This window comes from Coffea eugenioides, chromosome 6 (genome assembly GCF_003713205.1).
Source record: "Coffea eugenioides isolate CCC68of chromosome 6, Ceug_1.0, whole genome shotgun sequence".
NCBI lineage: Eukaryota > Viridiplantae > Streptophyta > Magnoliopsida > Gentianales > Rubiaceae > Coffea > Coffea eugenioides.
Window position 1 is genome coordinate 4,162,284 of NC_040040.1, and position 25,586 is coordinate 4,187,869.

Sequence of the window (25,586 nt, forward strand, 5' to 3'; positions counted from 1 at the left end):
GAAATAACGCATAGGCGGCTCTTGATATCATATAATCTCCTACTTTCTTGAGTTAAATTATTTGTTTGGTTCCGTATTCTGATGCCTGCCCGATAATCTGACATAAGCTAAACCAGAAGAGTGGCATTTGTTTGTTCTCCGCGAAACGGGGTCCAAGCAGGAGATTGGTCATCCTTGTGCTTGGAGGAGAGATCAAACAGCGAGTGCCTTCGCTTCCGCATTGTACCAAGTCAAGGATGCGCAGCAAAAACGAAAAAGCTCTTTTGAGCTGGACTTGAAATGGATGGATGCGCAGAATGGAGAGAGAAAGGCTGGCTGAAGAGGGCAAAATGATGGAGCTCAGCGGCATCACAACCCCAGTCAACAAGTCAAAATGCGCCAGACGGAAATTAAAAAAAAAAAAAAAACAAAAGAAATAAAAGGAAAGCAAAAAAGAGATTCGAGGCAGAAACCAATAATTCCCTGCCACCATTGTAGTGTCACATGCGATTTAGAGCTCTCTTTTTCCTTTTCTGCTCCCCCCCGAATTAATTTACTTCTCATCATCTCACGCCATCATCATCATCATCATCATCATGCGTATCCTCCGTAATACGTTGTTGTCGCGTCAAAGTGTTTGATAGTAGCACTATGTCCTAGTCGTCGTATGTGCTAATTATACTAAAAATTTACATTTTGTTAATTCATTCGAAACTCTGCTCAAATTTTCCTTCCAATTCAAATTTAACTCATTTGCTCTCCCTGAACCCTCTTAGTTCTCCCCCTCTCTCATCCCACCTAAAAATCAAAATCAATACTTTAGGCCACATACTCCAAATTGACAAAAACCCAACAAATCCATCCACCAAATCGCCAGAGAGAGCAGAGATAGTCTATTTGTTCTTTTTAAGTTAAATTTTGAAACTTGACTGAAAGCGGAAGTGATACTACCCCGGTACTCGATCAACAAAATTGTATGAGCTTCTATTCCACAATTTTTGCCCTTAGTTTTTCCTACGTTATTGATATTTTGTCTTGTACTTGTTATAACAGATCAAGAAGGAGATTTGAGCATAAATTGAAGAGCAGTTTTTGTGACAGATCAAGAATTAGGGCTAGTTACAATGCAGAGGCAGCAAAACCGAGGGATGATGGAAATGGGGGATTTTGTACCCAAGATCCGGAAAAGGGGTTGCTCGACATCATCATCTTCGTCATCAAAGGTTCACAGTTACCGTTTCAAGCGGGCCATTTTGGTGGGCAAGAAGGCTAGAGGAGGTATCGGGCTCGGAGGGTCCAGATCCAGCACGCCAGTGCCAAGTTGGAAAATGACGCCTTTGAAGAGCGCCATTGACTCCCCTAAGTTTTCTCAGAAGAGTAATGGTGGTGGGAGGTCCCGGCCGGTCTCTGCCAGAAGGCTGGCTGCTACTTTGTGGGAAATGAATGAGATGCCATCGCCTAAATTGAGTGAGAATTTGGAGGAGGAGAAGAAAAGGAACAAGAAGTTGATGATGTTGAAGAAGGAGAAGTTAAGGTCATCTGTGCCTCCCCATTTGTCTGATCCATCTCATAGCCCTGTTTCTGAGGTGGGGTTTTTCTTGCTTTTAATTATGTATTTGTGCTTAGTTTATGATTTTTACCGTTAAAGAGTAATGTTTGTTGTTGACCACAAATCCACAGCAGGTTTTCTGTCCTGATAATTTACTGTTTTCTTGTTATGTTGACTGGTTTAGGCTGTTGATAGTAATTTACAAACTTTTTGTTGATAAATTAGTAACTGTTGTGATGTGGACTGATTAAGTAGTAGACAATTTTTTTTTTCAATTGCCTGACGAAGCTAATGAAAGATGAAAGACAATAACATTTTGATATATTTTCTGACCTTTTTGGGTTTTCTGAGGTTCTCTAGGTTTAAATCTTGAAGTTACCAGAACGTGAACAATGGGTTGGGAACTGGGCTGCTCCGTCTCTTGTAAGGGAAAAAAGTGGGGTTGAGCCTTAATCTGTCTTTCTTCGTTCTTATTCTTTTGCCCCATCTGTTTGGAAATTTCTCAGGCGTAGAAAACTTGCCCATCTTGTTACTGGATTTTAATTAAAAGACGAGAAAGAAGTGATTGTTGGTACTTGATTTTCAGATTTCAAGTGATTGTTGGTACTTGATTTTTGAAAATTATATATATCATCTCTAAGAACCAAACAAACAGGTGTCATTGATCATCTTTGGAAAGGGTAACTTGGCTACATCTTTTTCTAATTATTATAAGCTTGATCCAATTTTTAGAACTTTAGCTATCGATTGGCATAATAGTTGTCTTTATACAGTAGTATATCGTGGTCTGAGTTACTTTTGTGTTGATCTAAGACATCTGTTGATATCGTAGAGGATGGATCGATCAGGAACCGGTAGCTACCAGAGGAGGTCGTCATCAGTTTCTCAAAGGCTTCGCACTCTAGACCACAATGCTGCAGTTTTTGATTCCCTTAGCAGTGCTAGTTTAATGGAGGTAACATCTAATTCCTCTATAACTAACAATTCTGTTCGTCATCCCTCCACTAGTTTGTTTTTTACTTCACTTCTGCAGCATCAGTTAAGGTGTTCCTCAAAGGGAACTTGCTAGCATTGTTTCTAAAACTCCTGCTCCTTAGATTCTAATAGACTTCTAAGATTCAGGGCTTTGGAAATGCTTATCACATCTACCAAGAGTAATTGTTAAAATTGGAATTTCTTTCTTGCAGATTGAGACTAGATCTCGAGCACAGACGCCAAGTGGATCAGTAGTTGGTGTAAGGAACCGTCTGAAGGATGTTAGTAATGCTTTGACCACATCAAAAGAGCTGCTAAAAATTATCAATCGCCTCTGGGCTAATGCTGATCAACCTTCGTCTAGCATGTCTCTTGTTTCTGCATTACATGCTGAGCTTGAGAGGGCTCGGCTGCAGGTTAATCAGCTTATACAAGAACAACATATGGACCAAAATGAAATTAGTTATATGATCAAGTGTTTTGCTGAGGAGAAGGCTGCATGGAAAAGCAAAGAGCGTCAAGCTGTTGAGTCTGCAATTGATACCATTGCAGGTGAACTTGAGGTGGAGAGGAAGTTAAGGAGGCGATTTGAGAGCTTGAACAAAAAACTTGGAAAAGAACTATCAGAAACAAAAGCATCATTTATGAAAGCAGTCAAAGAACTTGAGAGTGAGAAACGAACCAGGGAGATAATGGAACAAGTATATGATGAGTTAGCTAGGGATGTTGATGAGGATAGAGCTGTGGAAGTGCTAAAGAGAGATGCAGAAAAGGTCCGTGAAGAGATTGAAAAGGGAAGAGAGATGCTCCATTTAGCTGATACGCTGCGCGAGGAGAGAGATGCTAAACACCAGTTTGAGGAGAAAGATACTGCTGTTGACAAGCTAAAGAAACAAATTGAAGCTTTCCTGGGGAAAAAGAAAGGTAAAGAAAAAAGAAGTGACTCTCATAATTTTGGCAACGGTGAAGATATAGCGGCATGCTTAAGTAGGACTCAATGCAGTAATTACTTGAGTGAAGAAAAAGATGATGGAGGAGAGGTGGAGGACGCTGAAGAAGGCTCAGCTGAGAGTGAGCTACATCCTATAGAATTGAACATGGACAATAACAGCAAGGCATATAAGTGGGCCCATGCATCTGCTGCTGGTTCTGAATTCAGGAGGATCTCTGTCGAAGCTGAAGGGAAGGGGAGGAACTCTTTTACTGGACAGATCCCTAGGAGAAGCTCTTCTCTCCAAAGGAGCACTTCAGATACTGCTGAATGGGGGTTTAAATCCAGAGGCATGCAAAACCCAGCAGATGGTATAGACAGGGAGAGGTTCTCTGGACTCGAGAAGCAAGCTCAGAGAAAAAGCTCTGCAGATGAGACACAAAGGTACAAGTCTGTGAAGGGCCTAAGGGACCAATTATTGTCTAATTCCAGGACAGGATCAGCTAGAGATTTTATGAGCCCAACCAGACAGTGGGAGCAACCATGGCCTTCAAGAGATCCTCATGGTGCTGTTCAAGAGAGGAATAGTTTTTCGCAGGGAAGTGGCTCAAAGTCAAGACTGGCAGAAAGCAGAGGAGATGGACAGTCTGCAAGAAGATCAAGACGGTAAATTCTTGCTTCAGAAACTAATGTTTGCAGACTGGCACTGAAGGCTGTGGACCTGGGATAGCTCCGCAGATCGAGACAAATTGGAGTGTTTAAAAGAAAGAATTAACATCTTGTTAGTTATGCTTTGAAAGTTCTCAGCAGGAATCTGTCTTTGTAATTTTTTATTTTTTTTTATGTAGAAAATTGTGTCAGTTTTGAGTGTAACTTGTACAAAAATCTCTGATTCTAATGAGTTAATCATGCTTTAATCTTCTTGCGGTTTTAAACCATCATGTTTAGTTTGGCTTCTTCTCATGAGATAATGCAAACTGCACAAATACGCCTGAAAATATTAGCAGACCAGTTTCTTTCCAGTGCATTTGCATGGGCATTTTTTTTATGCTCTATAATTTTTATTTTTTCAAAACAAAATTTGTTATAAAAAAGCTTAAAATGCTATTTTAAAAAAATTTAATATACTAATTGTAAGACAAACATTAAAAAAATATTAAAATGATTAATTTATAACAACTTAATAATTAGTTTTAATAGAATCTTATATTGTAATTCAATTAAGTTTACTCTAATTAATGGAGAAGGAGATATATTAGGAAATAAGTGTCCTTAAGTATTTTATTCTTTCACGACTAAAAAGAGTTTTAAAAGCAAACTAATAGATGATGAACTTATTATTTACTTAAATTACTAAAAATTAAGAAAAGTAATCTGAGAGAACTGTTACAATCCCGCATAAAAGATTGTGATTGAAAAACGCGAACCGATATCAGGAATAAAGAATGTGATTGAAATTGTTTGAAAAAAAATAAATAGGGTACAATTAATACAAATTTATATAAGATAAATCATTAATAGATTTGTTGAAATTGACCATAAATAATAAATCATGCTATAAATAAGGAAGTAAAAAAAGGAAGGGAATCAATTGTTATAAAAAAAAATAGAAAAAGAATAAAACACGTCCATCAATTGTGGTCTCAGTTTTTGTCTAAGAGCTTTTGACACGATCCTGTGAATGATGTCAATCCTTTCGCATTGACAGTGTGAGTGAGCAAAGATGATTTTTTAAACGTTTCGACACCTAATGAGATTTTTTGCTATTTCTGGTTTCTCCTAAATCAACTAATGTTCCTCTTTCCTGAAATGTTGTTGCTGGCCTCATCTTTGATCTTCCTACCGTTTTAGTCTAAAAATGTTAAGGATATTTCTTTTGAAGGCAGGAGCTCAGAAAATCTTTCATTTAGATGCCATTTATAGAGTGGACGACTAAATAGATAGTAGAAAATTTTTTACAAAAAAAAAATAGACAGTGGAATTGGTTTCTGAATTTTAAGATGTCTGAATTGGTTTCTGTTGAAATGTCAATTAATTAATTGTAGACCTTCAGCTAATCGTGTTTGACGACTTTCAGCAATTCAATTCGCTTAATATAATTTTCTTCTCTTTTATTAAAATAATATGAAGATAAATGTAGTGATTGGTTCGTGAGAGCATGCTAGCTTATGCTCGTGATTCGATCATATTCGGGCAATCAATATTACTTTTGATTTACATAGAGCGATAGAAATGGTAATTACAAATTAGTGGTCGTGACTAATGCTGACCAGGACCATGATTGGTTGGTTGGTATGGTCGCGATTGTCAACTCCTAATCTGCTTTTTTAAGATATATATATATATATATATAAAAAAAGAAGCTTAATATTCCAACGAGGGAGGCACCAATAAAGCTTAATTTGGTCTCATCTCATCTGCGTTGTTTTAACGACACTCCTCCTTAGTCCTTAGTCCTTCCGAAGAAGGAAGAACAACAAACTCGCCCAGAGCCCTTCGCCGCAGAATTAGAATTAATTAACCCTCTCTCCGAAACACACACACCACTGCACACAAAAATTCATGGCTATGGGTGGTACCAGATTCAGATTGTTGTTTCTGACGTTGCAACTTCTTCTCATTTCCTGTGCTATCTCGTCGGCCAAGATTACCTTGAGGTTTCCTTCTCCCACCTTCCGCCCAGAATCATCGTCATCTGTTTCCATCAAAAGTAAGCTTTACGAAACAAAATACTACACTCAAATACTCGATCATTTCACTTACACTCCCCGGAGTTATCAAACCTTCCAACAGAGATATCTAATCTCTTACAAACACTGGGGCGGCGCTAAGCAAAATGCCCCAATCTTCGTCTATACGGGAAATGAAGGAGACATCGAGTGGTTTACTCAAAATACAGGTTTCATGTTCGAGAACGCACCTCATTTCAAAGCTCTTCTAGTTTTCATCGAGGTAATTTGTATCTCATTCGTTTCTTTCTTCCGGTTAAAATTCTATTCCTCTTTTTTTTTTTTTTTTTTTTTGTGTCGTGCCTTAGTACGATGTGAAGTTTCAGAAATACTACTAGTAAAAGCCCTGCAACATAATCAGGCGGAAAGAAAATATGTCAATAGTTATTAATCGTTACTGTTTCATATCCATCCTATCGTGTTTTCATGCACATGTTCACGGAAACAGAGTACACGCTTTGATTTTTTTTTTGGGGATTTGGAATTTATGTACAAGATCAATCTGCAGCATAGATTTTATGGAAAATCGATACCGTTCGGGGGCAATAAAGACGTCGCTTACGCAAACTCAAGTACTCTGGGATATTTGAGCTCCACGCAGGCATTGGCAGATTATGCAACTTTGATCATTGACCTCAAAAAGAATTTGAGTGCAGTTGATTCGCCGGTGGTAGTGTTTGGAGGCTCCTACGGGGGAAGTATGGCATTTTATTTATTTGGCGTTTGGTTTTCTTTTTCTAGTGAATTAATTTGAGTGAGCTGATCATGAGCAGTTTAATTGTTTGATCCTGACAGTGCTTGCAGCTTGGTTCAGACTAAAGTATCCGCACGTTGCAATAGGAGCCCTGGCATCCTCTGCACCAATCCTCTATTTTGACAACATAACATCTGAATACAGCTTCCACAGCACCGTCGGCAATGATTTCAGGGCATGTATCTCTCTTTCCCTCTCTCTGTCTTCGTCTCTCTCGGTAGTCGTCGTTGTTCGTGCCCGCATTTTTTAGTATCATACGTCCAAAGCAAAAGACACCAAAGTTAAATTAAGATATAAGTCATACAGAAAAGTACATTGGATATATTGAAAGAATCGTCAATTTTTAAATGAAATGAATGCAACATCATAATTATTCAAATTTTAAATTCACATTTTGTTCATGTATCACATATATCTCTATGTCTATTAGTATATATACAAAAATTAAAAAAAAAATCTTTACAAATGAACTGACAGTGTATATATTAGTTATGTATAATTGACAGCGATATTGTGGCGTTTGACAACAGAGCGAGAGTGAGAACTGCTACAAAGTGATAAAGGGATCGTGGCAACAAATAGAAGACACTGCAGAACAATCAGGCGGCCTGGACACACTCCGGAAGTCCTTCAGAATATGCAAGTAAACCACAAATTTCCCAAAAAAAAAAAAAAAGAATTTTAATACATGCAACTTTAATTAAATTGAATCACAGGAACTACATCAGTGCGGGTGCTCTTGTAAGTTGGCTATCCACAGCGTTTATTTACACGGCCATGACGGATTATCCAACTCCATCCAATTTTCTCAATCCTTTGCCAGCCTATCCAGTGAAGCAGGTATGTACTATACGTTTTGAAAGCTAGAATCCCCTTAAAAATTTGCAGGAAAGTGGTTCATGCTTTCATGCTAATGCTTGCTTGCGGGAAACACATTACTTCTAGGATTAAGCTGTCATTTGAACGTATTATATATATCGTTTCCATTTCTTAACAACCTCGCTCGCTTTAATTTGAAATATCTTGACAGAGCTCACTAGTCAGTTTGTCCATCGACTGGGCAATGTAATGTAGTCAAGAAAGGTGTCGTTACATCAATTGGGTGCATATCATTTCTCACCAACCACCCTCAAATAATTCCATTGGCTTCCAATAAGGTTACACTTAATTGCAAATGAATCAATCTCCTATGGAAATGGGGTCTGTTACTATAATTTTAATGTAAATATAAATTATAATTAAGTCGGTATAAGATTTACAATTACACCATCAAAATATTAGTTTACACAAGTCAACAACATAACTTGAACCGGAGAGACCCGACCCATCTTCATCAATGCTCTCAAAGACGAGAGGAAGGACAGGGTGAAAATAAATTTGCAGAGTCAAACCTGAGAAATGTCTGTGAATATTTTCACTGCAGATGTGCAAGGCGATTGACGATCGAAAAGCGGGAAACAATACGTTGGAGAAGTTGTACAGTGCAGCTAACGTCTACTACAACTCGACCGGAAGAGCCACGTGTTTCAATCTGAATGATGATTCAGATCCGCATGGCCTCGATGAATGGTCATGGCAGGTAAGTAGTGAGAAGTAAGAACCTTTGTTACCAGAAATGAAGGAATATTCTACCCCCCGATCCGGATTCTGAGCTCAACAGCAAAACACACACACACACACACACACCATTATTGTGATAGCAGGACAGAATAGTCTTAGTCAGGCTATTCAAAAGTCAGATTAACATGGAACGTAATGACGAGTGGGTCTGTGATTCGATTCCACGGGAGCAACTCTTTGGATTCTTTCTTCTTTTTTTTTTTGAAGAGCTCTTTGGATTCTTAAACAGGAGGATTTCTATATATAAATATATCCTACTCATTGGATCCAGGGCCACGCAAAACTAAAAGTTAATAATGCTTTTACCTTTTCTCAAACGGAGTAATATTCTTCAAGAGTTTGAGGGATTGGTCAATCTTTTTGAGGGCCTGATTTGGTCGAGGAAAATAAGACAAAATTGTAGGAGTACTAACAAAGTTCAAAAATAGAGACACAAAGATTCACTTTCTCACTCTAAACCAATTTTTGTATTCCTCAAAAAAAAAAAAAAAATTGTTTTTTTAGCACTGAAACAACGAGATGTCCACACTAATTACTAATATAGTAGTAGTATTGTGGAATCCAGTCTGCTTCACGTACGAGTGGGGGAGTCTAGTAGGACAGATCTGCACCATCAGATATTCAAAAAAAAAATTCATTGGTGGGCCCTATTGGGGACTTCAACTGCTTGATGCATTTGTCAAAGAGATGTACAGGCTGTAAGCCTTCCTCTTTCTTCGACGACCTGTGAATGTGATGGCGAGTCCAATTATTGGCCCCCTTCCAGTAGTCCGGCCTTTGGATTAGATGCCTTCAAATACTACCCGCTCTAGTTTTGTTCCTAATCAAAATGATAATAATAATATATGTTATATTGAATTTGATTAACTAAATGTTACGAGGAAGGTTCAATAATGGTTGATGTTGTATACACTTAAAAAGTAGTGTAACACTTTTGAATGAATTGTCTGAAAATGAATTGCTACTTTTATCAATCATTCTTTGAATTTCTCAACCAAATGAAGATCTGGCTTAGGTGGGTTTAAATGAATCTTCTGGAGTCATCTATTCTTCAGGCATGTACGGAGATGATATTGCCCATTGGCGGTAACAATGCGGACAGCATATTTCCCCCTTCGGAGTGGGACTACGCAGGAAGAGCCCAATCCTGCGAAGATGCTCTTGGTGTCCAGCCCAGGCCCAACTGGATTACCACGGAGTTTGGCGGCCGTGTGAGGGTCATCCCATCCCGAATCTACCTTTGTGTATAGTAGTATTTAATAACAATAGATGAATGTGGATTGAGGCCTAATACGAGGTTAAGCGTGTTTTGTGTTATTATTCTCCCTGACAGAACATTCAGAGAGTCTTGAAGCGCTTCGGAAGCAATATTATTTTCTTCAACGGACTGAGGGATCCATGGAGCGGGGGAGGGTCAGTCGTCTCTTCGTTCGAAATGAGATTTCTATATGATATGGCCTCAGTGTTGTAATTAATGCATGTAATTATTGCAGGGTGCTACAGGATATATCGAAAAGCCTCGTAGCCATTGTTGCAAAGGAAGGTCAGTTTACTTTACTGCTATTAGTTTTTTTTTTTTTTTTGGAGGGATTTTCCATTTACACACACTTCTTAAGAAAAGGAAAATTTAAGCATCATGTTGCTTTTGACAATTTGGAACTTCTAAGTTGTCTTTGCAAATCATTTTCATGACCTAGTATATCAAGTTTAAAGTGAAGAAATCTCGTACGCCAAGCTTCTTTTTTTTTTAAAAAAATAATAATAATAATAATAATAATAATGTAAAGTGAAATTGATGACGTGTTCTGGATTTTGTGTCACAGGTGCACACCATGTGGACCTTAGATTCTCGACGCCTGAAGATCCAGAATGGCTTAAGCATGCGAGGAGAAGAGAGGTCAAGATCATCGAGAGTTGGCTCTCTCAATATTACCGCTCCAGCAGCAGCTAATTGATGTGATTCTTGATTTTTTCCAAACGCATATTTTTTGGCATATACACATGGGATTTTCAATAAGATCAAGTGCCAATATATATATATACCACAATTTCTTCTTCTTCCTCACTTTTACCGGAAATTATGCAAACACAGAAGAGAAAACTGATTATCGATTGGGTATCCGCTCTGCGAAGTGGATACGTAAAGAATCATCCAAAGGTAATTTGCGAATGGGCGGACAATTAATGGCTGCCGAGTTCGTGAAAATTGACGTGCAGGAGGAATGTCTCAAAAACAAAAATGTTGCAAAATTTTTATTAATTTAATTGTTGTTGACGCAATTGATGACGAAAAGCTGTCTTCTTCAGACAGCTTTTGGTAGGGTTTCCAAGTTAGGCCAGGTCGGTCCATTAGTCAAATAAATAATACTACTATGAAAGCAGAGAACATGATGCGATCGATGCTCCATCTCATCTCAATAAACGGGAAAAGTGAAAAATTGTAGACACGTGCAAATAAGTAATGACTTTTCAAAGTCGTTGTCACCTCATGCTAATAAATGTCCAAGTCTAGGTGGCTAGATTATCATGTGTACCGCGGATTTCGACCTCAAAAAAACCAGCATAGGAAAAAGCTAAGCAAATTAATTGCATCTGGAGAGAAATATTTCAACCTTTATGATATTTTGTTCTTCCCTTTTCCGGTTTAATTTGCTCATCTTTTTCTTATGGGTCTGTGTCAAATATTTTGTGGCTTTCAGGGGGAAGACCAGACGGAGCAGAGCATTCTTAGTCCATTAGTTCAGCCTTGGAAGAAGATGATGCCTCGCAAGAATTTAAACCAGACAAAGGTAGAATTTCAGCATTGAAAGGGCAATCCCATGTAGGCCGAATTTTGGACAAGAATTCAAAAGGTTCTAGAACAAGAGGATTAAGCGTAGCAGCGTGTGATAAAAATGGCATTTCGGGTGGCATATTTTTTGTGTGAAAAAGGACACGGGACTTGGAAAGATTCATGTGGTTAACGAGGAAAAGCGGTCGGTCCATTTAGCAATTGCATGATTCCTTTTGGCTTCTACAAATTTTCCCTTTCAAAGAATTTTCCAAGACAGCAGGCAGACACTGAAAGTTGCATTTCGTTTTGGATCCGCAACGTTCAGTCCTTATTGGAGATTAATCTGGACCTGACTTTGACACTCCTCGAATCCTTATCGCATCCAATTCCAACCCACTGAGCTAACGGGACGGGCAGGGCAGGGCAGGGCAGGGACCTTTCTTCCTGAAACCGGTGGTGGCACCTTCAGCTTCCTGTTTACAATTACATAGCCATTCTTTTCTGATTCATTTGGTTCAAAATTCTCGACCCATGATGCTGATCAGGGCCTTGAGGCTCATCGATTTGGGACCACGCACTGTTGCTGGACCGGCTCCATCATTCATGGTCCCGCATTTCCACCCCATGTAATGTACCCCATTTGTGTTGCTTCCACAGATATCTCCCACGTGTCATTATCCCAATTTCAGAATTTTGTTCTTAGGGGAGTGAAGAAGATAGAATGACGGACACAACCACACACACACGCACTCACGGGACTAGAGCAAAAAATAGTTGCATGTATCAGAACCAAATATGGGGTGTGGGATCACAAATGTTGGTGTTTTGATCTGGTGGGCCCCAGTTTGGAGAAGTCCCTGCACGCCTTCTCTGCTCTGCCGTTTTTAATGTACTACCACTATGTACCATGCGGATGGAATGGAATTGATCTTCGACTTGAAGGACCATTTGGCATTTGGAGCCGGTCCGGACCACCAGGAAAAAAGGGAAGACGTGGCTGCTTCTATATGCTGCTGCTACAAGGCTACTACTACTTTTGCAACCCATACTTTTTTCCAATAATGGACGAAAAATGAACTATACAAATAATCCATCCTGAAGATTAAATAAACGGATTTGGGACATTATGTCAGTTTTGTACGATTCCGCTACATGATGCACATTCATTTCTTCAATGTGTAATTCACTCTAAATACAAAGTAAATATAGATCAAATTTTTATGAGTCTCACATATGACATCATATATATATATATATTGATCAATTATAGCCGTGAATCGTCCTGATGGTTGGCCCTGCTCCATTTCCTAAATAAACTCTTAGCTTAACGGCATGTAATTACTTGTCACGGAAATAAAAGCCTTGAGAAATTGGAGCGTGGCAATATTTTAGGATTAGCTGTTCTTGGAATATTTTTAAAATATTTTATTGTAATAATATATGTAAAAAACTTTTATGATAAATGTTTTTAATATTTTTTTTGGATGGTTTTGAAAATATATTTTTTGATATTTTTAAAATCTAAAATTTTAATGGAATATTTTTAAAATTTTATAAAACTTTTTCCGCCCCCTCCCTCCTTTTTCCTCTTTCCCTTTCTTCCTCCCCTTTTTCCTTCCTCCCTCTTCCCCACTCCTTCCCCGCAACCCTCTCACGACCAAAAATTGGTCGCCATAGTTGGCAGCTAGTTTTTGGTCACCGGGTCGTTGGTGGCGACCAAAGAGGGTGGGAGGAGAAGGGGAGTTGCGGGAGAGGAGTGGGGCGGAGGGAGGAGGATGGAGGAGAGAAGAAAGGGAGGCGGCGACGGGTGATGGTGTATGATGAAAGTTGATGGTGGTGGGGGTGGGTGATCGGTGAAGGGAAAAGAAGGGATTTTTATTTTTTTTAGTGTATTTGAGATGTGTTTTTTTTTTTGAGTTGGTTTTTTGAATTACTTTTAGAGTTTATTACTGTAAATTTGAAAGACAAAAACAGTTTTTCAAAAGCTCTTGAATCCATGCTTCTTTTATATAGAATATAATATTCTATATGCTAGAATTTTCTATTATAGTTGACTGTGGGCAAGTGATCAAGCAACTCTTGAGGAGATGTTATTCTAATGATTAAGATTGAAACGCCAGAAATTCGAAATCCTAGGTTTATCTTCTCATTTTTTCTCTTCACTTTTTAAATCTCATCGTTCTTTCACTAACATTTTTTTTTTCTAAAAGAAAAAATGTGATCAAGTAGCAAGCAAGTCCGCCGCTCCAATTTCCGATTTGCCTGCACGAATGTAGCAAGTAGTTCATGACTTGTAGTTGGTGAAACTGAAAGTAAACTCATGGTGGTAGGTGGCCCTTGTTTCCTTGCTAAAATGAGTACTCGTAGCAATGAAATGGTTCCATATCCATGTCAATAAGTACAACCCGCAGAAGAGTTAGTGAAGAAAGTGATCTCAAAATCTCCTTCAAGCCGTAAACGAACGAATGTCTTCGGGATAGTTGGTGGGGATATGCCGCAACCTTTGGGGAAAGTAATTACGCAGGTACGTACTACATATCTGTTTGTCATGTCTTTTAGATTGAACAACAACATCACTTGTATCACTACAGTATTTTATTATCTTCACTTGAAATCCTGCATTCTAACGTACCCTTGAGGAAGATATTACTCTCTGATTTCCTTTTTCCAGAATTTCCACGAAAAACGTGGAAAGAAAGGAAAAAGAAGATTCGGTCCTTCCCAATTAAATTGAGCACGGCAAAAATTTCTTTTTTAGGTGGACATGACATGTTCTTCCTGAAAAATGCAGTCATATGGTACTAGTTCTTCTTCATTATTAAACAGAGAGTGAAGGGAAAGTTGACACGGTTCCTTGGTTAATTTTTGTACCTTTGCGGAGCGAGACTGGTTTTTAACCATTCTTTTTTCCACACCCCTTTCTAATTAGGCACATCTCCTCTCCTGATGACAAATAGATTTAGGCCCACCTAGATTTCAGAGTCTAATATAACGGCTCCATGATTGTGTGTGAACAGGTTGTAATGGTCCAATCTCAAGACATGTATATGGAGTATAAGAGGTCCCCTACGCCGACCTGACGACCAGAAATGCAAGAACAGAAAATTCAACGGGAGGATTTTATTTTATGATGACCATCACTTTTTTTTTTTTGCTAATCTTCGCTTCAAATCACAATAATGACATTTGGAAGCCATCTGAACATCCAAAGGTGCCAGAAAAATTCCCCAGAATTAGGACGCATCTTTTGATTCCTTCTTCAATTATTGCCCCAGAGAAGTAAGACCTACGTTTGAAAATTGTGGCTACTGGTTGTCCGAAAATTCAATCAAATGATCTTTTCCAGTTTAATCAGAAAACATAAATTGTTTATGCTATTATTCGTCGGTTGATTACTTCTACTAGTTAAACCATTAATCAGTCAGAATCAACAGACAAAGGGGACCTCAATAAACAGCCAAAGATCGTCAAAGTGGAATGGATTGACCTTCAAATTAATTGCATTTCGCTTTATGATTCTTTCCCTTCTACTGGAAAATGGGGGTTACTGGAGGAGGTGACCGTACGTACACAACAAATGAAATCTAAACAGCTAGAGAACATGGAGACAGGAAATAAACAACTTTGTCAGCAGATTATAATCCCAATACTGGAGTCATGTTTCGATTAGGTAGCAACTGCACATTTATTGTATCGCTTCCTAATTCAACGAACGCCATAGTTGATTAATTAAATACAACCCGGGCAATTAGAAAACGCAAATACATTAATTACTTGATTCCATACGTACGTAATCATGCTGAAGGGGAAGGATTTCTTCACCAACAGGCAACAACAATTGGGAATTATTCAATTATACATGCATGAAGCTTGAGATAATGGAGATTCGCATCAGGGTTTGGATTATGGTGCATTGTTCTTGGTCTAAGGTTGGCTTTTGGGGAGTGAGGTCTGTTAAATCATACTACTACATGAACTGATGCCGTCTGCAGAGGTCTCAAAGTCATAAACAATTGGATTTCTTATGCTACAAAATAGCTCAATCATGAATATTATTATTGTCTTGAAAAACTTGGTCATTATACCTTCACGTGTTCCCAGGCCCCCTTTTTTTTTTTAAAAAAAAAAAACTATTATACTCTATAGTACTCCATTTGATAACACACTTAAATTAACTGTGTGTGTGTGTGTGGGGTTTTAGGTGGCTATATAATGTGGTTGGACGTTAATATAGAAAGTGGCAGAGACTGGCGATGTATTATAAATAAAGAAAATGCAGGTGGGTTAAACTTGGGAACAAGAAGTAGACCAGGTATGTTAAATAATACACTATTAGGAACAAGAAGAACGGTCAATTGTATTATTTTGCGCTCGCTCCGGGACCATATACGAATAAACTTGACTAGCAGAAAACTAGATATATTCAGCATAACAGCTACGGCATGTTATTTTTGGTCCAACAACGTAACTAAAACTTGACAGTTGACAATGACGATGAGTTTTCACATTCCATTCTATCCTATTCTTGTGCTGCAATTCAATTCACCTATCAAATATTCGAACTGCATGACTCAACATCCCATTTTAATGCATAACTATACATGGATTGTGTTGCACTACTACTGATAATTGCATTATCGATATACATACATACTAGTTGTCTGCCTCATCACGAGTCAATCATCTGACTAAATCTCTTCTCTTCTAGCGTGTGAACATAAAAAAAAAAAAATGACAGAAACTCTCCGATAATAACATGCTAGATTCCCCTACAAAGCAACTAGACCTTTTTAGCTAGTTCTGAATTGAACTGTCAGTACATAATCAAACCAACTAGTACTATTAAATTCTTAAACATCAACAGTTTCACTTGGCTGCAGGCTTAATTAATAAACAAAAAAAAAAAAAAAAGGTTATTGCAGATATTTTAGAGGGTTCATGAATTAGCGTGATTCATGAAACTTAGGTGAATGGAGGAGGGGGAATTGGAAGCATATCCAGTAGTCGCATGTGATGTGAATATTGTTTATATTTGAGGATGAGTGATGGGCTGGAGTGAGATGAGCAAAGCAAATTGTAGATATATATGAGGATATGATCAGATGCAAGCATAAGATCGATGGCGCAACGACGTCCATTAATTATGATATATTATACTATATGCTACTACGCACATTATATTATTATTATTATTATTAATTGATCAATCAATATGATATATATGATAGTAGTGGCAGTAAATAAAAAACTAGTCAGTCAGTCAGTCAGTCCAACCTTTTTGTGAGAAGAAAAGGGTGTCTGCATCTACCTGGAAAATGAGGAGGTGGGGCTTTTGTCTGATACTTGGAACAAAACGCACAGATATATGCAAAATATGGCCACAGCCGAATTTAATATGGAACATAAAACATGAGATAGGGACACAGAGATGCTGCTGCTGTATGCTGTAAGTAAGTAGAGAGCGTGATTATTAATGTGTGAGAGAGGGACGGAAGGAGAGGATTGAAACACGATTGTATGAGGAGAGGATTGAAACACGATTGCAGAAGAAGAAGAAGAGTAATAATAATAGAAATGAAACCAGAAGTCGTCTAAGCAGTTGTACTGGTTTTCCTATTGGACAAATCTTATCTCATCCCTGTGCTTAATGGAATTCCACTGAAGGCATGTCTGGTGTTTAGATCAGAATCAGACCCTCCCGCAAATATTACTGTTCTTTTCTTGCTCTGCTCCTATATATATATATGAATGATGAACTAGCATCAATAATTCTGCTGTCATGCACGTGAGCTGAATTACTCCTCCAGCTTCTTTCGATCTGCAATCCCTCCCTACATTTACCACTACATCTCCCCACCAATTCTTTCGATCTTCACCTAAAAGTCTGAATTGTCCAACAGATGTTAAAAATTTTCATTTCAGCTAACGGAGTGGAAGAGATGATATTATCCATCCACATCTCTCAATTACGTAGAATTCCAGCACACGTAATAAACAATATTGTAAAGTCACTGTGCAATCGCTTAATTCCTTGATTTAAGAAATTAGGTTTGGCAAGGCAGGGTTGTTTTAAGGTTTTTTGTTGGGGAGATATTTCGTCAACCTAGGACTAATTTAAGTAAAACCGATCGAGATGGCATTTCCACTTGCAGCTTTAATTTACATAAAAAGGGTCATAAAACTGAAATAACTTTCCATCTTATATACTCCCTCCGTCCCACTTTGATAGTCCCGTTTTCCTTTTTCGTCTGTCCCAAATTGTAGTTCACTTTCCAATTGAAGAATATAGTTGTATTTTAATTTTCGTAAAATACCCTTATTCAATGTAAGTTGTTGTTACTATAAACCTACCCTATTTAATTATGAGAGTTGATTCTTTTTTTTTACCATCAATTCAAGTTTCCATAAAGTTGTACTCTAATTAATGTGAGGGTATTTTAGAAAAATAGCTACCTAAATTGATTGATTGTTCCAACAAAGTTAACTACTTTTTATTAAACTGTGTGAAAAAAGAATCAAAACTATCAAAGTAGGACGGAGGGAGTACTGTAGTACTACTACAAGCTGTCTAGCTGGTCACCTGTCATACCGGTAAAAATAAATCCCGGCTCCAGAATACAATATCATTGTTATTGTCAACCTAATAATAAATGAGGTACATCAACTTTAGGGAAAATAAATATGAAAAGTAGGAGGAGAAGGATTGAGGCCACCGCCATTGGATTGATTTGGATTGCAATATTGGAATTAATGGGTAGACTTCACGGTAATGTGTAGTAGACTCGTGTGAGCTGGTTAAGAAACTGAGAGGACTTTGGTTACAAGACCCACCACCAATCGATCAGCTGCTGGTAGCCAGCATGGTAACACGGGTCAGTGTGTGTTATTACTTATTAGCATCATATATTTTTTTTCCCCTCCTTTAATTTTCTCAAGACTTGATGATGTAATATTATTATTATTCACCTGTGGGGTGGAACTTGGAAGTAGAGAGTCTCTCTCTGTCTTCTTTCTCAAAGATTCATCAACCCCGCTACGTGTTCTTCTGCCAATTTCAGTAGTCCCGTTTTTCCATCCTGATGCTCTTCTTCTTATTAAATCTTATTACTTATAACACTACTGAATCAGAAAAAGTACCAACCATAAATTTTGCACTGAATATAATGATTGATGATTTTCTCATCACGCAAAACCTTGAAAAGTACTCTCGTACTTCTGCATACACATGTACATGAATTACCATGATGACGACGACGACGACGACGATATGATATCCCCCACCCCCCCCCCTCCCCACAATCCCATCCCATGCGGCCATGCCCCTGTCTCTCTCTCTGTCTCTCGTATTCACACTCACACACACAAAAACACGCAGTACTAGTAGTGTCATTTAGTAGTTGGGAGTACAGCATTGTATATCTCTTGGGGTTGGGGGGTACTTCAAATCAAATACTATAGAATAGTTCCCACATCAAAAACCAACCATAATCAAATCACGCCTCTCGGCGTCCCCCCTCACGATCCCAAAACACCCACCCTCTCTCTCTCTCAGTCCCATTACTTCTGTTTAGCATCACTCATCACCACCTCGCTCCTACTACTGCAAAGATTTTCACAAAATCATAACACATTCTCTCCTTTCTTTTCGCCTTCTATTTTAAAATTTATCGATCTTCGTGATGTCCATCAACCACTTCTCTTCGGACCTCCCAGAAACACACTACTGGTGGCCTCAACAACAGCATCACTACCACCATACCATGGAACCCTCCTCCGCAAAAACTCCACCCTCCAGGCCCAACACCACCACCGCAGCCGCCTTTTGGCCCAATTCCCACCTCTACCGGCCAATCTCCGCCCACAATCCGCATAATTCAGCAGCTTTCAGCTTCGACCTAAACAACGAAGAGGAGGATGAAGCTCCTGCCATTGAGGATGAGAGGGAAAGCAACGCCCGCATCATCAGTGCCAAACAAGAGGAAGACAAGGAAATAGTACCCAAAGAGCCCTTGTTCGAGAAGCCATTGACCCCGAGTGACGTCGGCAAGCTCAACCGCCTCGTCATCCCGAAGCAACACGCCGAGAAATATTTTCCTCTCAGCGGCGGCGGAGGCGGTGGCAACAATGACTCGGGAGGAGAGAAAGGGCTGTTACTGAGTTTCGAGGACGAGTCCGGCAAGGGGTGGCGGTTTCGATATTCTTACTGGAACAGCAGCCAGAGCTACGTATTGACCAAGGGCTGGAGCCGTTTCGTGAAAGAGAAACGGCTGGATGCGGGGGATGTAGTTCTGTTCGAACGGCACCGTCTAGACGGTGACCGGCTTTTTATAGGGTGGAGGAAAAGGAGAGCAGGTGGTCCAAGCCAAGGTGGTCAAGAGGGTACTGGAGCTGCTCAAGCTCAGCCAGCTACGTCGGGCGGCGGAGGAGGTGGGTGGACCCGGGTGTACTTTCCATCCGGGCATCATCCTTATCCACAACAGCTGCAGCAGTATCATCATGATGATGGTCATGGGCCTGCCGTCCCATACCAACCCGACTGTCTTCGTCCAGGTATCATTTTCCTACAACCCGCATTTTCACAATTAGAACCCTATCCTCCCTTTTTGTTTCTTTCTTCTCTGCATTAACTTACATGTGTAGACATGCATATTTTTGCCATGGATTTTTGTGCCCCTTGGGTTTCATCAGACGCACGTTAAAGGGGCGTGAGAAACACTTTCCTCGGACTTCATCCAGGGAGATTGGCATGTTTTTCATGACCACATTTTCTTCTTCTTGACTCCATTTCCATCTGGTATACGAGTCTATGTGTTGACTAGTTATATGGTAATAATAAGGTGGGGTGATTATTTTTCCCAATGATATACGACGAATATGACCCGTGATGTCTACGCAATTCAAGTTTTGTAACTGTTAGACAAAGTTGGATGGTCGTCAGTATTCAGATATATAGTCTGGCTTTGGCTGATGAGGGACGAGAGAACCCGAGTTTTGTCACATTGCAGAACATGAAAATTTTTTTGCAGTAACTGAAATGAAGATAGTACCCTTGCGCAATTCTACTGCTGTACTTCCTCTGTGTCTTTATTGCACTACTGTATATACTTACTTGTACAACATGTATTGTTTTTTTTTTTTTTAAAATTTTGTCTCCCCACCCAGCGTCAGAGAGGGAGAGAGAGTTCATTTTATCTGGAGTGAGTGAAATGAGTAGTATAACCCTAGTACACTAGCAGATGCTAATGAGCGCACGTGTTATGATTATAGCAGCAGGAGTGTTGCAGAATCAGACAACAGCAGCAGCAAGTGCCAACTCCAAGAGACTGAGGTTGTTTGGTGTAAACCTAGAATGCCAGCAGCAACCAGATCATGATTCCGAGACCTCCTCCGAGCCGCCCACAACACCTGAGGCTTCATCGACATGGACCCAGGATCAAGCCCACTACCAATTTCACTCCTACAACCCCAGACTTCATCATTCCTATTTTAACCATCACAATCACATGGTAGGCTAATCCCACATATCCTTTCTTTTTCTTTTTAAAAAAAAAAAAAAAAAAAAATCATGTAAGCACTATTTATTGCGTGCTTATAAGTTTTGAGATGTTAGACCCAAGAAACACAAGGGGACTAGGCATCGGGCAGGAGTAGGAGGGGTAAAGATATATGACCAGTCCAATTTCCCATAATGATTTTGCTGTTTCCCCTAATGAGACACTACTGTCACGCACACATAATATATGTATCAGACGTTTTTCTATAGTATAGTCCCTCCAAGAACAGAAATTGAAAAGAAAAAAAAAAAAAAAAAAGGTCTAAAATCTGTATCTGCCTAACTAGAGGATGGATCAGGATTAGTTAAACCAGAAATGGTTGGTCATAAAACCAAGGAAAGTGGTCAAAAGTCTCTTGCGGTCTGAGTACCCCTCACCGCCCAAAACAAAAGTAGTCCAGTTGAACAAGTAATGTTCATTTGTGGAAGAACTGAAATGCATGGCACAACCGGTCATGAAAAGAAATGAAACACACAATTTGGAGTTAGCTTGCTCAACTGGGGAAATCTTTGCTGTCCTCTTTCCCCCACCCACCCAACCCGTCCTAGCAGTCCACATTACACGCATCCGCAACATTTACCCACAGCTTCTTGCCCCCCAAAAATATTACCCACTCCTATCAAGTCTACCAGGGCCAAAGGCCAAAGCCCCACCGGCGGTACCGCCCACCCCTCCCTCTTCCCCTCTAGAAGAATATATTGAATATGTGTGAGATAGGAATCGTGTGAAACCTGGACACTTAGCAAGGGAATGCATTTATTTAGTAGCCATACCTTACTGAGAGTGGCATATTATCTTTAAATATTGGTGTTGCCTATTATCCCACTCTATCGTGTATCAACCGGTTTGGTTTGTGGTCCTTAGCCAACTTTGAAAATCTTGAATCCCATGCTACTGTATAAGATAGACATTTATTAGTTCCAAGAAAAGGCCAACCTTTTCTTTTTGCAAGGTCATCACCCTTGTCAACTTGCTAGTCGTGTTCCCAGCCCACGGCCGATTTTAGAACCCACATGAATCCTGTTCACTAAAGCATCAGCTGCTTCCCTACACAATTGTCACCCCTTGAAAATTGCCAATTAATTCTTAGCTTTTTTTGTAGTTCTCCGCATAATATAAACTGATTGCAGTCGGTAAATCTTTAATTTCAGGTAGTCAAATGAAATAGTAGTGTGGGTTTTTATTCGCCAAGCCTTTAACCTGACGAAACTAATTAAATTGGTTTTTTTTTGGGGGCAAAATTGATTTGGATTCTTTTATACTATACTATCTTCTTGGTTTTTTTTTTTTTTTTTGACAAACTTGCTCTTTTTTTTAAAAATGTATTATACTTGCAAGGCCGGATAATACGCGGGATAGATGACTATTAAGAGATGCCAGTCTCAACAATGCATTTTGTATGTTAGGATGAGACTACTGTCTACAGTTGTACTTGCAGTTGCAAATAATGGTTGGCGGCTTAGGTCAAGCGACATCTAATTTTACCCACTCTAGACCACTGAATTTGGGCTTCGATTTATTTTTTTTTTTTTCTAAAATTTTGAAAATTATATATTGATGGCAATCCAATTTGGAGCGGCCAATTGGTCAAACTGTGGAGGCTCCAAATCCCTGTATGGATGGCCGTGAATTTCAAGTTTGTGTGCTCAACTCAAACAGCCCATCATTTTTCACAAGCAATAATATGTATATGGTTGCTGCAACAGGATATCAATTTCTCAGGAGACATGAACCAGACGGGGTATCGCCAGGGATAAAGATCTGTGGATGTGACGTCCAGGATTGACCATTTGGGCGACTTGGAACTTCAAGGGAAAATAATATATATAGTTTGGACACCAAAAAAGTGGGGAAAAAATGGAGAGGCTGAAAAAACCAAAAAACCAAAAAAAAAAAAAAAAAAAAAAAAAAAAAAAAAAAAAAAAAAAAGAGAGCTAAGGGAGATCCCGGAAACTTTCTCTAACCAGAAAAAGGTGGCAATGGCTGAATGGCTTACCAAACTGTCCCAACCCAAACCAGAGGGTGAGAAGAGAAAGCGCATGCAATGGAGAAGTTGAAAATTGAAGCTTGAAAGAGACCTCAGTAGAGGTAATGGCCAAATCGGAATGGACTTACCGGAGGCGACCAGGGGCCCACAAAAGAAATATTGAACAGCTGTAGCCTTGACCCAAATTGAAGAATGCGGGTCGTTAAATCAAGAATCTACTATAAAATATATGCATAGGTTTTTTGCTATTTTCGCTACTGTTGAGATATTGCCTGAACATGTTTCGCAGGCTTCATCATCATCATCATCATAGCCGGAGATGATGGGTGGGTAAAGTGGTGAAAGGATGGGATTTTGCAGCAGCTTCACCGGTGCAGCAAATAGCACCAGTAGGTTGACTGTTTATTTCTCTTCCTCTGAGGTGAAACTCGATCGACACTAATGCTAATCTAATTCTAGAGTAAACTTTCTTTTTTTTTTGCCCACTTGCTTGTTAGTTTACGAGACGTGCATGTTTGAGGGTTCATCTCTTATTCATCCTAAATCTGCATTCATCAGAATGGTGAAATTTTTAGACAAAAATGAGGAGGTGTTTACAGTCTGCATTATATTCACCATCACTGAAAATTGTTGGTAGAGTAGACAACGCAGCACTGGAGCTAAAACTAGCCCTCAGAAACTTGAAATCTGAAAACCGAAATTCTAATGCGAGATGAGTACTAAAGAGTAAAGACACCACGCAATGCTTTGAAAGATTAGCATCATCCACGTATCTGCACCGTTTCTGTCATTTGCACGTCCTCATTCATCCTCCAAAGTGCTCTTGCTCAGGAAAAGGGTTCACCGAGGAGGTTCATTGAAGCCCACCAGAAGCAACTTTCAGTTTCAACCAAGCCCTGTAATTTCCACTTTAAATCATTACGGACACATTGGATGCACATTATGTTTTATTAAACTTCTCGACTAAAATGTAAAATCGATACCTCAGCTATTGTCTACTTGATCTCGAGCATTTCTCCTGTTTGGATTGTGATTTTTTACAAAAAATTTTTTTTATATTTTTCGTAAATATATAAAAACTCCCAATCCAAACAGTATTGTAAAATTCTTGATAATATTCTGGTGGGCATCAAGCCCTCCTCCATTTCAATTGCGTGGCGTGGGGACAGCCATCTAACCTAACCAAAAGCGGAGAAACTCACTTCAATTATTCAGCATGCTTTGCTGTTTCACTCCTACAAAGACAAGTTGATGCATAAACTACAAACAAATTGCTCTATAACAGTTCCACAAGACCAGCTTTTTACTACGAAGCCAACACTGAGTTGGCTCAGTTGGTAAGAATATACTATTTTTATACAAAAAAATTGTGAGTTTGAATCATGCTGTCGATGTGATAACTATATTGATGGTCGATTTATAAGAATCTCTACCTCTATGAGGTACTTAAGAGTCTCATGGACAATATCCTGACCCGTGATAGTGATCGAAATCAAATTCACCATAATAGTTTGGATACCTCAATTATTTCAAATAATATTTTGCTTGCATCACAAACACATTTTCCAACCTACCTTTTTATATTCCCAATCACTTTTTTATCTCACATACATCACATCACAAAAAGTGCTACAGTAATTATTCCAAATAATATTTCAAATAATACACTATCCAAACAAACTATTGTTTTTACCAAAAAAATCTTTTTTTTTCACTTTGCAGTCACCTATCAGTCCGTTGCTGATACTTGTTGGTATTAGTCATGGAAGAAAATAATAAAAGACAATATCAGGTCACATCATGGCTATTCTTCAGTCTCATCTCCGAGAAACATAAACTTCAACCACGCCTGAGAGAACTAAAAAATTGCTGCAAAGTTCCGTCAAAATCAGAATTGAACGTGTAAACTTGGGAACAGCCTCCTCGAACACCCATCATCCTCCAGCCAATACGGTAGAAAGAAACAAAGGAACTGAGAAAAATACGTAAGCGTGGGAACTTACGATCACGTTCAAAGCAAATCAAATTATCGAACTTTTAGCCTTGAAGAATGTATATGCCTGGTTTAATGACTATAAATACAGCACGCCTCGCTCTCTCTCTCTCTCTCTCTCTCTCTCTCTTTTTGTTTTGCCAGTGGGTGGGGAAGGAGGGTTTGTGGGACTAATTTACTCATTCCGGCTAAGCATGATTCGCCCACACCCCCCTCCCCTGCAAAAACTCAGCTGATATCTTCAAAAATGCACCTAACAGAAGGGAACTGTCAGTCAAAATCTTGACCTAGCTATGCATCAGCATCACATGAAGCAAAGGCACAAGGCTGAATTTTTAACTTAATACACTAGCCGATTCGTAGAAATTAAAAGGTCACCAGTTAGAAGAGGAAAATGAAAAATGCCAAGTGAGGAAGAATTACATTGTCTAAATTCAGGGATTTTCACGTGATTACGTGCATCCAAAAGAATTAAGACAATGGAGGAATCCATTGACATCTGCTTGCGAAGGTTACCAACCAGTAGTGTGCCCAGCAAGCGGCAGGCTCCCCAAAGGCCCATGGGCTTTAAAATAGATATTTTAATTACAACATAAGGAAACTGCTTCAGTTAGGTTTGTTTGGATTGTAAGTTATTTGAGATATTTTTACTGTAGCATTTTTTGTGAGGTGATGTATGTGAGATGAAAAAATAATTGAGAAAGTAAAAAGGTGTATTGGAAATTGTAATGATGATGTAAGC

At 39.0% G+C, this 25,586-nt stretch overlaps 3 protein-coding genes across 7 annotated transcripts; all 3 read left to right on the top strand.

The window, feature by feature from the left end:
- The first annotated feature begins 475 nt into the window (after window positions 1-475).
- LOC113776271 (uncharacterized protein At5g41620) lies at window positions 476-4,356 on the top strand. 3 transcript variants are annotated; one of them, XM_027321390.1, is made up of 4 exons: window positions 476-953; window positions 1,033-1,565; window positions 2,361-2,483; window positions 2,716-4,356. In XM_027321390.1, the coding sequence occupies exons 2-4, from the start codon at window positions 1,104-1,106 to the stop codon at window positions 4,102-4,104; spliced, it is 1,974 nt and encodes a 657-aa protein (XP_027177191.1). In that variant the 5' UTR covers window positions 476-953; window positions 1,033-1,103; the 3' UTR covers window positions 4,105-4,356. The 3 variants fall into 3 exon arrangements, with proteins under 3 accessions (XP_027177191.1, XP_027177192.1, XP_027177193.1); XM_027321391.1 differs by having other exon boundaries at window positions 476-934; XM_027321392.1 differs by lacking the exon at window positions 476-953 and having other exon boundaries at window positions 979-1,565.
- A 1,508-nt stretch (window positions 4,357-5,864) lies between these two features.
- Window positions 5,865-10,595, top strand: LOC113775143 (lysosomal Pro-X carboxypeptidase-like). The gene is made up of 10 exons (XM_027319902.1): window positions 5,865-6,386; window positions 6,672-6,861; window positions 6,959-7,092; window positions 7,448-7,560; window positions 7,634-7,757; window positions 8,341-8,496; window positions 9,593-9,748; window positions 9,871-9,950; window positions 10,031-10,080; window positions 10,361-10,595. The coding sequence occupies exons 1-10, from the start codon at window positions 5,997-5,999 to the stop codon at window positions 10,486-10,488; spliced, it is 1,521 nt and encodes a 506-aa protein (XP_027175703.1). The 5' UTR covers window positions 5,865-5,996; the 3' UTR covers window positions 10,489-10,595.
- An 8,114-nt stretch (window positions 10,596-18,709) lies between these two features.
- LOC113773111 (B3 domain-containing protein At2g36080-like) lies at window positions 18,710-23,744 on the top strand. Of its 3 annotated transcripts, none has more exons than XM_027317655.1 (3): window positions 18,710-19,860; window positions 20,584-20,816; window positions 22,571-23,744. In XM_027317655.1, the coding sequence occupies exons 1-3, from the start codon at window positions 18,990-18,992 to the stop codon at window positions 22,619-22,621; spliced, it is 1,155 nt and encodes a 384-aa protein (XP_027173456.1). In that variant the 5' UTR covers window positions 18,710-18,989; the 3' UTR covers window positions 22,622-23,744. The 3 variants fall into 3 exon arrangements, with proteins under 3 accessions (XP_027173456.1, XP_027173454.1, XP_027173455.1); XM_027317653.1 differs by having other exon boundaries at window positions 18,712-19,860; window positions 20,578-20,816; XM_027317654.1 differs by having other exon boundaries at window positions 18,712-19,860; window positions 20,581-20,816.
- Window positions 23,745-25,586: the final 1,842 nt, after the last annotated feature.

Coding starts and splice junctions, on each gene's coding strand:
- LOC113773111 (XM_027317653.1), top strand. CDS start 18,990: ATGTCCATCAACCACTTCTCTTCGGACCTCCCAGAAACACACTACTGG. Junction 19,861..20,577: donor ACCCGACTGTCTTCGTCCAG/GTATCATTTTCC, acceptor TTATGATTATAG/CAGCAGGAGTGTTGCAGAAT. Junction 20,817..22,570: donor TTAACCATCACAATCACATG/GTAGGCTAATCC, acceptor TTGCTGCAACAG/GATATCAATTTCTCAGGAGA.
- LOC113775143 (XM_027319902.1), top strand. CDS start 5,997: ATGGCTATGGGTGGTACCAGATTCAGATTGTTGTTTCTGACGTTGCAA. Junction 7,093..7,447: donor CCGTCGGCAATGATTTCAGG/GCATGTATCTCT, acceptor GTTTGACAACAG/AGCGAGAGTGAGAACTGCTA. Junction 10,081..10,360: donor AGCCATTGTTGCAAAGGAAG/GTCAGTTTACTT, acceptor TTTGTGTCACAG/GTGCACACCATGTGGACCTT.
- LOC113776271 (XM_027321390.1), top strand. CDS start 1,104: ATGCAGAGGCAGCAAAACCGAGGGATGATGGAAATGGGGGATTTTGTA. Junction 1,566..2,360: donor CTCATAGCCCTGTTTCTGAG/GTGGGGTTTTTC, acceptor TTGATATCGTAG/AGGATGGATCGATCAGGAAC. Junction 2,484..2,715: donor GCAGTGCTAGTTTAATGGAG/GTAACATCTAAT, acceptor TCTTTCTTGCAG/ATTGAGACTAGATCTCGAGC.